This window comes from Cavia porcellus, unplaced genomic scaffold (assembly GCF_034190915.1).
Source record: "Cavia porcellus strain 051 isolate PalLab524CR breed Dunkin Hartley unplaced genomic scaffold, mCavPor4.1 scaffold_11, whole genome shotgun sequence".
NCBI classification, from domain to species: domain Eukaryota; kingdom Metazoa; phylum Chordata; class Mammalia; order Rodentia; family Caviidae; genus Cavia; species Cavia porcellus.
This window is the reverse complement of record NW_026947494.1, coordinates 43,766,970-43,781,968: the sequence shown is the minus strand read 5'-3', so window position 1 is coordinate 43,781,968 and position 14,999 is coordinate 43,766,970. Positions and strand designations below refer to the sequence as shown.

Below are 14,999 nucleotides of genomic sequence, written 5' to 3'. Positions count from 1 at the left end.
GAAAACAAGGAACCTGTCATACTTTCTCATTTTTTTCTGAAAAGTTCCTCCAAACTCTCTTTCAACTCAATGATAGGAGACTATTCTCCACTTTGTTCTTATGTGACAGTTCACACTTACTTTTCTGCAATCCCTCTAATTCTCTCCTTTAGTCTTATGTACTTCTCTATAAATTCTGTATTAAGTGTCACTACACTTCCTCACAAGCATTTCCGGCCACCTCTGAAAAAGCTCCACTTATCATCACATGAGCCATTGGGGGTACATCAAAACACAAGCCACAACAATTTATTTTTTGTAAACATCTATCCTTGCAGTACACTCTGGCAACTACTACCAAATTAGTTTTCCTAAACCATCTGTTTAGCAAAATTAGGAAAAAAATTCTAAAAACATTGTTCAAAAGGTTTAAAATTAAATCAAAACTCCTGTTTGTTAAATATTTGAGATCTCTTAAAATCTAAAACCAATATAGAAATGTATTTCTAGGGATTTTATTTTTTACTGTTGGTATACCTTTGCAATACATAATTATATTAATCGTGGAGAACCGATACATGGAAGTATCATACCTTGATAATGTTTATTTCCTCAACCACTCTACATTTCCCCCATTTCCAAATCCTCTTCTCAATCTCACAAAGTCTACTTGCTTCCTTCTATTTCTCTTTTATTCTTTAAATTACTTATATTTTAGGTTTTTCATGTAAGAGAAACCTCTCAATATTTATCCTCTGTGTCTGACTAACTTCATTTAGGATTACAGACTCAAGATTCATCATTTTCTTACAAATTACTTGCATATATCCTTTTTCATGTCTGAGTAGTACTCTACTGTGTGTAAAGAAAATGTGATAAAAGCAACATTTTTCTCTGGGTTACGTCTGGTAATTCAAAACCAAACACTCAAAAAAAAAAAAAAAAATAGGGGCTGGGGATTTAGCTCAGTGGCATAAGTATCTGCCTTGCAAGCAGGCGGTTGTGAATTTGATCCCCAGTACCGATAAAAAGATTAAAAGATTAAAAAAAAAAAAGCAAACACTCCCTTTTAGCCTAATTTGTGCTCTAAAAAAAGCAATCTTGGCACCACTCACAACATCTCAATCCAGAAAATCCTATTGCATCTAACAGTTTCCTGCACATTACAAACAGTAATCTCTCTTTCCTGAATTTCACACAATATTAAATGTCACAACACATACTGTAATTTTACTGTAACAGTGCTCTTTTCTCTTTGCCTAGAGACAAATGTCTTGAAAGCAAAATTATGTCTAACTTAATTCATTCACCTACAGAGTATCTCTCTTCACAATGCAGAATAAATTTTACCAACGATGAACGTCCTTACTCTACCTAAAATCCAGTAATAGCTTTTCTTAGTTCCATAAATGGTTCTGTACATTTTATGGCGACCATATGTATTATAGGGCCCAGTAAATTTTAAATTTCTCTTAACAATCTCACCGTGGTCTAGCATTTAACTTCAAAATGTGGTAGGTATGGTTCGTTAGCCATTTTACACATCTCATTTAATCCTCACAACCTTAGTAGGAAACAGAGTTGAATCTCCTCTTTATGGACGAGAAAACTGTACGTTCAACATTAGATACCTCTCCCTTATTTCTTTTTTGCCCTTTCCTCTCTGAAACACTTTTTTCTAAATTCGTTCCACCGTTACTCAACTGCTCATTAAATCGTAGCTTATTAAAAACTAAGTCTAGGTAATAGGCTAGTGCCTCCACATCAAGAGAAACCTTAAGACCCTCGCTATCCCACGCCAAAGATAGGTGTAGGGTCAGCCACGCGCGTCTAAGGAAGCACCGCGGCACGAACTCACGCTGCCTCCAGACAAGCACACCTGGAAAAAATAATCCATGTTTCCCTGAACCAACACTCTAAAATAAAAACTTGGACATCTTCCTTACCCGCTCTTTTCTGAAGACCCTGTCGGTCCTTTCCACTTTCCCTTCTCTTTTTCTTTGTCTTTATTGGCTCCGGGTTCAGTAGTTGACTCGTCTTCGAACACGCTGAACAGTTCATCCCCAAAAGCGTCCGCCATCTTCGGAGCAGCAAGACCGACTCTCGGTCCTACCCACAATGCCCCACGACACCGCACCGGCAGTGACGCCACGCAAAGGCGCAACAGTGGCCCGTAAGAGGCAAAAGTAATCAAGTCGTAAAACCACCTGACCCTTTTTGTTTTATGTTTCCATTTTGTTTGCTGCTCTTCGGGTTTTGTTTTGTTTTATTTTAAATGGTTTTGCTTTTTCCTTTTCCATTACTGATGGGTAGGCAAGTCAGGAGCCAAAGAGTGTACCCTGTACACTACACGCGGTATCTAAAGGCTAGGACAGAAAGGGATAGCGAGGAGGCGGGGTCCGGTAAATCAGGCCAATTGCGAAGGAGCAGTCACCCTGACCGGAGAAACCCGGATAGAGCATCTTAGTTGGCAAGGCGGGAGCTAGGTAAAGCGAAGAGGTCTTCAGGTTTCTGCAGTAGGCGAGCTGAAACGTGGACCTGGGAGAGTTTTCTGTCACTGCTGTAACATGGGTGGCAAGAACAAGAAACACAAGACCCCGGGGGCTGCGGCTGTCCGAGCCGCCGTGTCTGCTTCCCGAGCCAAAACTGCCGAGGCCGGAGCTGTTGGGGAAGCCCAAAGCAAGAAACCGGTGGCCAGGCAGACCCCCGCGGTCGCTCCCAGCGCTCGGGAATCCCGAGTCAAGCAAGGTACGAGGCGTCGCGCGGCTCCTATCCGTCCTGAGATCTTGTTCCTCCTGCCGAGTAAAGCCTTCAAACCCGCTTAAATTCGTGGGCTCAAAATTCGTTTTTCCTACACCCGGGGCTATTAGCTCTCCAGGGGTGGCCTTTATGGACATCGATCTAAGCATTTTAGGACTCCAGAGTTTTGATGGTAGTCCTGTTGCAGTAGCGTCTCCCTTCTGATCTCACTTTTCTCCTTCCAAGAACATACTAGTGCGTTTTCGGCAGGCATCCGGCCTGAGCCATTATCAGTTAGCAGAGACAGGTAGAAATGGAATTCTTATCTTCTAAGGTTATCTCCTTTTTTTTTTTTTTTTTTTTTTTTTAACCAGAACTTCTTAGCGTTCTCAACAACGATGTCGTTCCTCTGTGTTCTGGAAAAATCAGTACTTAGTAAGAAGTACAATGTTCACTGAACATGGATGTAACCGATTGTAAAAATATCTGAACTGTTCCCTGCAGCTTTGCATTTTTGCTTACTCTGCCAATTGGTTGGATAACAGAGATGACCGATTCTTGCTTCAGATGAAAATTACATGTTTCTCTTACGTTGTTGTTCTTATTGGGGTGTTCATCAACAAATCTTTACTAAGCATGTATGTGTGTATTTACATATGTGTCTCTACAAATATTTCCCATATGTCTGATACGATGTTGAAAGTGAGATGAACAAATTAGACACATCTCATGCAGCTTTCGGGTCAAATACTGGAGATAGGTATTAGCTAATCACACAGGTGTATTGCTTTATAGTCAATAAATGCCACAAAGAAACTCCTGAAAAGGGTTAAAGAAGATCACCTAATTCTTACTAGATAAGAACAGCAATGATAAATGGCCTGAAAAAGTGACAGGTGAGAGCACAGGATGGGAAGGGATTAACTTTGTAAACCATGGCAAAAATAGTGTACTATACCAGAGAGAGCTTAGGAGCACAATATGCAAAGATCTTGAATTAAAAAAAAAAAAAAAAGCTTGGGAGTCTTGAGTGTAACAGCAAGTAGAAACACCAAAAGGATACCCAGGATTTGGAGGCAGATTTATTTATGTCAACGAGCACTGATCGGGATTGTTCCCAAAATATCAGGCCCTAATCTCTGGTGGTCTTGGATTTACGTGGAATAAGCAAGCAGGAAGTATAGTGGCAGAATGGTTTGTCAGTTGGGAATTGGTTTATATAGTATGCATCATAGTGACAGCCATTTCTAAGAGACAGGAGCCACTGGAACTGGATCAGGAACTACTACCTGGGCAACTAACAAACTGAAATATACTGAATGGTGGGGGCATTTTCTGTTGCATTAGGAGGTCATAAAATATCAACATTGCCAAAGGAAAAGACTGGAAAAATAGGTGAATACCAATTTTCACCTAGAAATTGGATAATACTTTTTTCGTTGTTTGGCTTTTTTTTTTTTTTTTTTTTTTTTTTTGGTTTTTGTTATTGTATTGTTTTTTGTTTTTTGAGACAAGGTATCACTATGTAGTAGTTCAGGCTGACTTTGAACTCACTTTTTAGCCAGGCTGGCCTTCAATTCAAGGCAGTCCTCCTGCCACAGCCTCCCAAGTGCTGGGATTACATTTATATATCACTATTCGGGGCTTGGAGAATACTTCCTCACTGTGTAATTTGTTGTGCTGCCTATCCGAAACACCATCTACCAAATTTTCAGAAAATTCAAACAAATGTCAGTAAAAGGCACATGGAAAGTAAATCTGATGCTGATCAACAGAGTAATAACTGCCACACAGTCATTTGTTGTATTCTTTGGCTTTTCTTTCCTGCAGTCCCCAAATGTGACCCTTTCTGAAGGTGTCCTTGGCAGTATAGTTTCCACCCACAGATCTCCTTGGAGAGTTCGTCTAGTTCCATTACTTTCATCTTTTCCATCATGGGTAACTTTACAAGCAACATTAGGTCCTGCTCCACCTTCTTGTTTGTCGAAGATCAAACATTACTTTAAATGCTTTCCTTTCATCCTTGCATTCAATCTGTGACCATGGCTCTGTCTCTTCACTTATTATTTTTCCTATGCACCCTCTCACTTTTTTTTCTCTATTCTTTCTAACATACAAGCATCAGATTTGTCTTCCAAAAATGCTACTTGGTAATACCACTTGTCATTTGTTCTATAGCATCCTCATTGACTTCATAGTAAAATCCACTCAGCTACCATGGAAGGCCCTCTTTCCAGCCTTTTTACTAATCCTTGTTTTTAACTATAGCAAATCTAGTATATTTCCATTGCTTCGAATGGAACTGTTAGCTTACTGTAATTTTCTCTTCATGAAATGCTGCCTGTCTGAAATACCATCTGTCAAAATCCTATAGTACCCTGTTTGGGTATCTATCTCTCTCTCTCTCTCTCTCTCTCTCTCTCTCTCTCTCTCTCTCTCTCTCTCCCAGGAATCAAATCCCAGAGCACTCTACCAATGAGGTAGGTATATCCCCAGCACTTTGAAATTGTTTTGTTTTGAGATAGTGTCTTGCTAAATCACTCAGGCAGGACTCAAATTTGTGATTGTCTCGCATCAGTCTCCCAAGTGTGTGCCCGGCTACCCATTTTTTGAACTCTCCAGTATGCATAACCCATGCATCATGGTTGTGTACGTCATTCTTTTTGATAGTTAGGTCTTGTTCTATGGTACATGAGGAACTACACATTTTATATATACTACAAAGTAACAGAATGTAGTGAAAATGTGTTAATGTCACTGTGATATTTATTCTAATGCTATGAAAAAATAATTTTAAAAGTTCCTTGGATAAATGGTAAAGAAAAATTCAAAGGAATTATTAAAAGAAATCAAAAGAGAGAAAACAAGCAGTTGTCTACTAAATTTGTAATGAAGTTTTAAATTTTCTTTTTGAGTATTTTTAGAAAATGTAATAGGCCTTCTTTGGAGGAAAAAAGTGAGGAACTTTTCACTTCTTTGCAGTTCCTATTGTATACAGTTAGTTTGACCTCTCGTTATTTTTTCGGCTACTTAGAAGGATCATATACAGCCCAGTTTATCAAAATGTGTTGTAATCTAAAGGTCAAAAACTATTGATGCCAGTAAACGGCTCTCGGCACAATTTTGGGTATTCTTGCCATTCCTGTTTGTTTCATTTGTTTCTCAAAAAAATTTTGAAGAGCTATTAATGTGCCAAGAAAAATTTTAGGCCATGGAGATAACACTGGAAGAAAACATCACTTTTCTAAGACTTTCATTTTGGCTGGGGCAGGAGGAGGGCAAGATGGAGACTTACTTTAGAAGATAAGCAAAATTTCTTCTACATTTAGTTATGCTAAGTGCTATGAAATTTAACATACCTGATAGGCAAAGAGAGAAGAATAGAAAAAAATAGCATTTTTAAAGAGGTTGGCCAGAAGACATCACACAGAGGCAATATTTGAGCAAAGGAGATGTGTAAGTTAGTTTCTGGGGTGGGCCTTCTAGGCAGAGAGAACAGTGAAAGAAAGCCTCAGGTGTATGCTTGCATGTTCTAGAAATAGCAACACCTTTTCCTTTCCGCTGTCCACTTTTCCTTTCTGTTTCTGTGTCTTTTCTTAGCAGTACCTCTACCTAGCCAGGCAATGTGCCTGTAAATCCCAACATTCAGGGAGCTGGAACAAGAGTATCGCTGTGAGTTGGAAGCTAGAAGCCATCTCAAAAAACAAAAAACATGGGGCTGGGAATTTAGTTCAGTGGCATAAGCACCTGCCTTGCAAACGTGTGGTCGTGAGTTGGATCCCTGGTACCGATTAAAAAAAAAATTTTTTTTTTCCACATTTAGCCTACTTACAACTAGCTCAGCTGCTTTGCCATGGTATGAATCAGACCTAAATAAGAGATTACGTTTTTTTTTCTTCTGAGCAAAAAGCTTGCATTTCTGAAAATCCTTGAAATTTAGTTGAAACTTTAAATCTAAGAAGTAATAGTGGGAGACTTATGTCATAAGTATATAAAAACTATTCTAAATATGTTGGGAGTGTCATCAAAACATTCTGTGAAGGATGGAAAATAGTGAATTGGTAAAGTGAGATGTACTTTTGATTTGGAATAGGAATGGCTTCCCATAGGAGTCATTTAGAACAACTGGATCTGAAGCAGCCGGCTGTTGGAAAGTCTGGATTCTGTATTTGAGGCAGTGAGAACAGCACAAAGATTCAAAGGTGGCAACAAGTCTGACATATTATTGGAAAACTATCTGCAGGGGGAGTGAGAGAAGGAAGTTAAAATGAGATCAGAGGTCTCGGAAGGAGCTAAACCAAGTGCATTGGGAAGTTGGGAGACCCATGTTAGTATTTAGCCAACATACATTAATTGGTATACATCATAAAATTAGTCCAGTAGCTCTGGTGGTGTATACTTCCTCACAAGGTCTAACTGCTTAGATTGTATCAATTTGCTCTGATTTATTCTCTTGGCACTTACTATTTTAGTTTATTTCAGTAATTGGTTCCTTGCTAATTGTATTACTCTGGAAAATAAGTCCCTTGAGAACAGGGACTGGAGCTTATTTACAGTCATACTTCCTGTTTGGATCCCTTGGCAGATTAACCTTTTAGCAGATGAATGCACTGTTGATCAGAAGGGAATTACAGTGCCAACAGCAGCAAAGGAAGTGTCTTAGTGCTGCTAAGTCACTACCATCATTGTTTGATACAACATACAAGGCAGTGTAAAAGTAATATTTTCTAATAGAGTATAGGGCAATATAAAACTGATTCTGGTAGATTGTTTTTGTAATTAGCTGAGTCACCTTAAGGTAATGATTTAGTTTATCTGTCAATTTCAATATAATAAATACTTTTGAGAGGCAGTTTTATGTTGCATTGTTCCATGACCTTTTCACCTGTAAATCTGGTATTCATAAGACTTTTGCCTTGGAGACTCTACATACTATCATCCTCACTTCCAGTTAGATTTTTCAGTAACTTCTACTGTCTGGAACAAAAAACCAAAGCTTATGAAAAGAGGGTCCTATGTGCTGAGGAAAGGCGCCATCAGAAATCTTTCACACCTTACTTGTGGGAACCAACTTTATTCCATGGCCTATTGATTTAGAATTGTATGAGAATTAGAGTTATCAGGTGACATTGACCTAAGAAGAAATGGGCAAGAAACAGCTTCACAGAGGGAAGAGAAAGGAAAGAGAGGCAGAGATAGCAGAGAGAGATAAAGGCCGGGGACCGTGGAAGGCTATTGCTGAGTTATTGTCAAACATTACAGAAAATTCTCCTTGGCAGCCTCCTGATTCTGGCCACCTTCATGACTGCATGCAATGCTGAATGCTATGTCATACCTTTGGAGAAAGTTCAAGATGGTTCACATACTGAATGCAAGGAAGTTTATGGAGTCACACACTCTTTGAAATCACATTGCAGGACTTTCCACTGTGATGATTGTTTGTGTGAAGAAAATGAAATAAGCTGCTGCAAATTAACTCCTATACCTGTGGACTATGACAGAACTATGTGCCATGTCACCTTCCACAGGAACAATGCACCTATTCTGTTATGGAGTACAGGGATCCCCAAAAGGCCTATGCTGTTCATACCTGGGTATTATAAAGTCCTCCAGCAAGCTCCCAGGACAGGAACCCTTGTGCTGTAGCTTCTGATAGTCTGTGATTTTGTAATGGTACCCAGCAATAAAATTGTTTCTTGAGCAAAAAAAAAAAAAAAAAAGAATGTAGAGTTGTCAATATAACAAGTTTGAATATCTATTTTTTTCTGTCATCTTCATTTTTTACTATGTAACAGATGAAAGCTTGCGGTGGAAAACTGCCAGGTTAATGTTCTGAATTGGCAGCTGGCTGGGTGTGGTGGTTCACACCTGTAATTCAGCACTGTGGGACATTGAAGCAGGAGAATCTCAAGTTTGAGCCCAACCAGAGCAAGTTACCAATTTACAGCTAGAGATGTAGCTTAGTGTGAAGAACTTGTGTTCAATCCCAAATACCACCAAGGAAAAAAAAAAAAAAAGAAAGAAAGAAAGAAAGAAAGAAAGAAAGAAAAAAAGGTGGCCAGGCATGGTGGCGCTTGCCTATAATCCCAGCACTCGGAGACTGAGGCAGGAGGATTGCTGCCAGTTTGAGGCCAGTCTGGACAACAAAGTCAGTTCATGGCCTGCCTGAACTGCATAATGAGTCCCTGTCTCAAAAAGACCAAAAAAAAAAAAAAAAAGGTATATTCCAAATCCTAGAATCATTATTCCTGCTGGTTAAATATTATATATCAACATGTTTTAGGAAGAATTAAAAAATGGTAGGCCCTTATTTGATTAACTGATATCTCTATAGTAAAATGTCATAATTGCTTCAGTTCCTTAAGTTATTGTTTAAAATGAAAACATGTCCACATTTAAGCACCCTGATTTCCACCCACAGAATATAGCAGAGGCTGGAATTCAAAATACTTTTGTCTTGCAGTATTATTACAGCAAACTGAGTACATAAACCAAGTGTTATGGATCAATTGTGTTCCAAAGTCTTATTTGGAGATAAGACCTTGAAGGGAGTAATTAAGATTAAATCATATGATTTCATATGGGTGGGATGCTGATCTAGTAGAGTTAGTGTGTTTATCAGAGACACCTGAGAGTTGACTCTGTCCAAGAAAGAATGGAGAAAATCCATAAAAGGATACAGTGAGATAGTGGCCACCTACAAACCAAGAGAAGGTGGCTGAGAACAAAACTTGTATAGCTATCACTTTGATCTTGTACTTCCCAGCCTCCAGAACTGTAAGAAATCAAGTTTTGTTAAGCCACTCAGAAATTTATAGTATTTTATTATGGCAGTTTGAAGAGACTAAAATGGAAGGTGTTAAAGAGATTTGTTGCCCGGCGTGGTGGTGCACACCTGCAATTCCAGCACACTAGAGGCTGAGGCAGGAGAATGGCTGCAGGTTCAGAGCCAGCCTGGGCTACATAGTGAGTTCAAGGCTAGCCTGAACTACTGTACATAGTGAGATCCTGCTGAGAGAGATTTGCTGCATGGAGCCCTGAGTTTAAATTACAAAGCTGGGTAACATTTTTTTAAATATTGGTATATTTACTAAAAGTTTAATCTACATTAATATACATACTGGGATTACTACATTTAATCATTTCATGAATAATTAAATTCTCAATTTTAATTTATAATGTGGCAAAATAAATCAATAGACATAACCTACATAAAAATTATTTGGAGTCTCAATAATTTTTTTTAATCTTTTTATCCATACCGGGAATCGAACTCACAACCGCCTGCTTGCAAGGCATGTGCTTATGCCACTGTGCTAAATCCCCAGCCCCTGGATTCTCAATAATTTTGAAGAAAGGAAAGAAGTGATGAGACCAAAAGTTTTGAAAATAATATTTATTCCTCTCTTGTTACTCATTGTTAGATGACTGAGGATTATGTAATGCTTCCATTGCCTGGAACAGACTGGACAGCTTTAGTGGGTTGAATAAGTAATGTACTCCTAAAATATTTGTGTCTACCTGGAACCTCAGAATAAGATTTTATTTGGAAATAGAGTCTTTACAGTTGTAATTAAAGATCTTGAGATGAAATCATCCTAAATTTAGACTGGGCCCTAAATCCTATGACTGTTGGCATGAAGAAAAAAATAGTGGGGGCGGGGTCCTGCACATCTAGAGACAGGGATGGCCATATAAAAGTTGGTGACTAAAGTTCTGTTACCAACAAGCCAAGCAGCACCTGGGATGAACATAGTTAGGAAACATTATGAAGTACTCTTGCCTAAAACCTCAGAGGGAACATAGTCTTATTCACATCTTCATTGTCCTCCAGAATTGTGAAAAAATAAATTCCTGGCATATTCATGCATCAAATTTATGGTGATTTGTTATGACAACTTTAGAAAACTAATACAGCAATCTTTGGATATAAGTCTGAGGAGAAAAGATAGGAACCCTTACCTCTCTTTTCACTTACCATCTTCCTTTTGGGGAGGAACACTTTCTCTTTGGAATTACCTATCTCTGCCAACAATCTCGTAGTACCCAAGAAGTCTTAGAGCTTCCTCTAAGGGTCAGGAAGCAAAGCATCTGATTAAAAAATGTAAAGATGAGCATAAATTTAACCTAAAAGATAATTAGGGCTTCATATTTTAGGAAGAAGTAGTTAAACTAGAAGAATAGTAATTGGCAAGATAATTTAGAAGGAATATTGATAACTACTAGATTGACTCATTTGGTGAAGTGAGGAGGTTACTGAAATTAAATATTTGATGTGTAGCAATGTTTAGAGGAAAGTTAAAATAGCACAATGGATATTAATCATTAAATGGCCTTGACTATTTGTTGTCTATTATATACAGGTCCAAAAATTTATAGTTTTAATTCTTCAAATGATACTGGTGGTCCTGCAAATCTGGATAAATCTATTTTGAAAGTAAGTAACCAAGATTTTGAGCCATTTCAAGAGTAAATTTTTTTAAAATGATGTATCCTTAAATATAGAAAAACGATAGTATATTTTAAATAGTAATGGGAGAGCTATTCTTACTAAACAGAAGTAAATTCACACTTGTGTTGAGAGCCTCTAAGCAATTAAGGGAGTTCTAGACAAGTTCCAAATTTCTGAGCGTGACATATGCATGCTTTCAGATTTAACTTAGAATTCTTTTCCTTTCTTCGGTCTTCATTATTCTTCTCCACTTAAAACTTCAATTCATGGAACATTCTTCAAATTCCACATGATTTTATGACCTCAAACTTTCCCCCAATATGCTCTCTACCTAGAGTGTCTCACTTTCTCCTTTTTGTCATCTCTGTGACCCTCATGAAGTCCTACATAACTCACCTGGTCAGTTATCTTGGATCTGTCAGCACTTAGTGTATCATTTTAAAGCATTGTTGTGCTGGGGTATAATTTGTTTCTTTATATGTATTTCCTGGCTAGACTTTGAATTCCTAAAAAAAATTTTTTTATATTTCATGGTAGGCATTCAATTAAAAGGTGATAAAATGAAGTCTTTTTGTTGGTAGAAGCTTGTGTATTCTTAAGTTAAAAATATGGAAAGAACAGTACATAAGTAGCTGATAGAAGAGAGAAATGCCTGGGTCAAAAGATTTTGTGTTACTGATTAGTACTATAGAGAGATATAATTTTTACTTTTACTTGATGTTACCCTTTTGTAGTGTAGCATTCATTCTGACAGGCTTTATGCTCATATTGGTTTACATTAAAGTAGATTTCTGGATTTCACTCCCAAGGATTTTGATTCAGTATGTTTAGGGTAGGGTTTAGTAATCTATCTTTGTTGTAGCAACTCAAGGATGATCCAAGGAAATAGTCTTGAGACACTGACTATAGAACCTTTACATGAGGGATTTCTTTTCCATATGTCATCATTGCTGTTTTCCATATTCCATATTTTTTAAGTAGGTATTCAAATGAATGGTAGTCGAAAGAAAAAAAAAATACCTGCGGTTAGCTGAAAACTTGGGCTCGTTTGACAGGAATATAAAAGCTGAGTTTTCTTCTAATTTTTTTAATAGTTTAGCTTCTAATTGCTGTAATGGTTCTGGCTTCAACAGGTGGTAATTAATAACAAGCTAGAGCAAAGAATTATTGGAGTGATCAATGAACATAAAAAGCAAAATAATGACAAAGGGGTGATTTCTGGAAGACTTACTGCCAAAAAATTACAGGTATTTTGCAAACTTTTTAAAGTTTCTTATGGGGGGCATTTTTGAAACAGCTCCATATGAGATGAAAATTGTTTTGTCAGCTTCCATTAAGATCTCATGTAGATGGCCTGCATGTCCAAGGACAGAAAATTGTGCCTGATATAATTTCACACAATGAAATCATGATACAAAAACTAAATTACATTTCCCAAATTACATTATATGTTTAACTCTGCCAGGTACTTTACTGACATTTCTAATAATTTGAAAGGATGCGTATGTTGTAATGTTAAGTGAAGTATTTTATACAAAATTAAAATAATGAAAGTGAACATACTACATTAAAAAGAGTATCGTTAGGTTATTAAAAAACATTTCTGTAGTTCCCAAACTCTCATTACATTGAACACATTTAGCTTTTTTATTTGGAGAATGGGAAAATGTATATAGATGTTTTTCTCACTGTATGTGTGCGCGCGTGCATATGTGTGAGTAGTGCTGGAGCCTGAACACTGAACTCCAGACCTTGTGCATGTGAAGCAAGCACTGTACCACTAAGCAACACCGCCTCTCCACTCTCCACCAAAAAGCTATTTTAAAATTAGAATTTGGTCAGAGTTTCTGGTTTAAAATAAATGAAAGTAAAATTATGTATAAAAGAAGAGAAAATTGACAAATGAGAGTTATGTTTTCTTTTCATAGGATTTATACATGGCATTACAAGCATTTTCATTTAAGACTAAGGACATTGAAGATGCCATGACCAATACACTCTTGCATGGAGGCGATCTTCATTCTGCTTTGGATTGGCTCTGTTTAAACCTTTCAGATGGTAAACAATATTGTCATTAAATTCTTCCAGTCTCTAAAACAGTTTGAAATAGCTTCAGTATTTGTATCATCCTTTTTGATTTGTGCTTAAAACTTTTCATTATTATTATTTACTTCTTAAATATTCTTAATTCTTTTCATTATACTCTTTATAAATGTTGTGGTCTATGAAGGAAATTTATTTTTTGTGTGTTGTTTATAAACAGTTGTTAGGGCTTGGGATGTAGCTTAGTGGTAGAACTCTTGCCTTGCATGCACAAGGCCCTGGGTTCAATTGCTAGCACCACAAAAATAAGTAAATAAGTAAAATTTAAAAATAAATAAGCACTTGTTTATAGTCATTTTACAATACATCTTTTCAAACTTTGCCTGTCTGATACCTATTAGGCTTTGTCTTCAGGGTTTTGATTTAGAAATTAGGGCTGTCCTTGGATATTAGCATTTGATGAAATAGGCATGGTTTTAATCTTTTGCAAGCATCTAGACTACAGATAGCTTTTGTGATAGATTAAAAATACTACCACAAACACTCAGTACTAACACAATACTAACACAAACACTGGCTGAGGCAGGAAGATTGCTGCCAAGTTCAAGACCAGCCTGGGCTACAAAGTGATTTCAAGGCCAGCCTGAACTGCATAGAACAACCCTGTCTCAAAAAGACAAAAACAAAACAAAACAAAAAAGAATACTAGAACCATTCAAGAGATGCAAATTAAAACAACACTGACATTCTACCTTACTTCAGAAATAATGGCTGTTATCAAGAAGTCAATTGATAACAAATGCTGAAGGGACTATAAGGAAAAAGTAACCCTTCTCCACTGTTAGTGAGAGTATAAACTGGTGAAACCACTGTGGAAATCAGCGTGGAGATTGCTCAAAAAACTAGGATTAGAGGTCCTGTTCCACCCAGCTATTCCCCTTCTGGGTATATTACCGGAACAATTAAAAACATCATACCACATATATGCACACCCATGTTCATAGCAAAACAGTTTGTAATAGCTAAATCTTGGAAACAACCCAAATGCCCATCAACCGAGAAATGGATAAAAAAACATGAGTTTTTTTTTTAATACACTGGAGTACTACTCAACCATAAAGAACAATAAGCTTGAAACATTTCAAGGAAAATAGATGTACCTTGAGACCATACTTTTAAGTGAAAGATGTCAGTCACCTGTGTAAATATCACATTGTTTCTCTGATATGAGAAACCAAAGTGTAAGTAAGGACCAAAGTGTATAATGGGTATTGTGAAATAGGGACAAATTATTCAAAAGAAAGGGGAACTAGGAAGGATAGAGGAGGAAAGACAGGAAGGGAAAAAAAAAATGCTAACAGAAGCATAAATTAGGAATAAAGTTTGTAAATAAGGAGAGGAAGCAGTGGTTGAAGAGAGAAGACAAGATTGGAGAAAAACTAGAGTAATCAAGATACCTTATGTTTGGTGGTTTGTCTATCTTGATATCAATGCCGGTTTGTCATAATTGGTGTAACTTTGTAATAAGTTGTGGGACTGCGGAGGGTTGGAGCTCTAATTTTGTTCCTTTATCAAAGTTGTTCTGAGTCTTTTGTATTTCTAAAGAAATGTAAGAATCAAAATGTTAATTTGTATGAAAAATGTTGGTATTTTGATAAGGGATTTTTTTCTGATCTTTATTATTTTGCTTGTTTTTGGTTTTATTTCTAATTTCTTAAGGAAAGATATGAGGATATGTCATACCTTTCTTCTTTTCTAATAAATGTACTTGGTGTTAAAAAAAAGA

The 14,999-nt window shown here is 37.1% G+C and overlaps 2 protein-coding genes across 3 annotated transcripts in view; one reads left to right on the top strand and one right to left on the bottom strand.

Moving 5' to 3' along the window:
* The window catches only part of Mtrex (Mtr4 exosome RNA helicase), an 83,194-nt gene extending 81,079 nt beyond the window's left edge, over window positions 1-2,115 (bottom strand). Inside the window, exon 1 of the mRNA XM_003470260.5 lies at window positions 1,926-2,115. Coding sequence (XP_003470308.1) covers window positions 1,926-2,059 — 134 coding nt within the window. The 5' untranslated portion in view covers window positions 2,060-2,115. The remainder of the gene's footprint in view (window positions 1-1,925) is intronic.
* Window positions 2,116-2,221: 106 nt separating this feature from the next.
* Dhx29 (DExH-box helicase 29) overlaps window positions 2,222-14,999 on the top strand; it is a 48,777-nt gene continuing 35,999 nt past the window's right edge. Inside the window, exons 1-4 of one of the 2 annotated variants that reach the window (XM_063258148.1) lie at window positions 2,222-2,727; window positions 11,082-11,155; window positions 12,304-12,417; window positions 13,099-13,228. In XM_063258148.1, the coding sequence (XP_063114218.1) occupies window positions 2,547-2,727; window positions 11,082-11,155; window positions 12,304-12,417; window positions 13,099-13,228 (499 nt within the window). In that variant the 5' untranslated portion in view covers window positions 2,222-2,546. The remainder of the gene's footprint in view (window positions 2,728-11,081; window positions 11,156-12,303; window positions 12,418-13,098; window positions 13,229-14,999) is intronic. The other variant, XM_003470262.5, reaches the window with a different exon arrangement.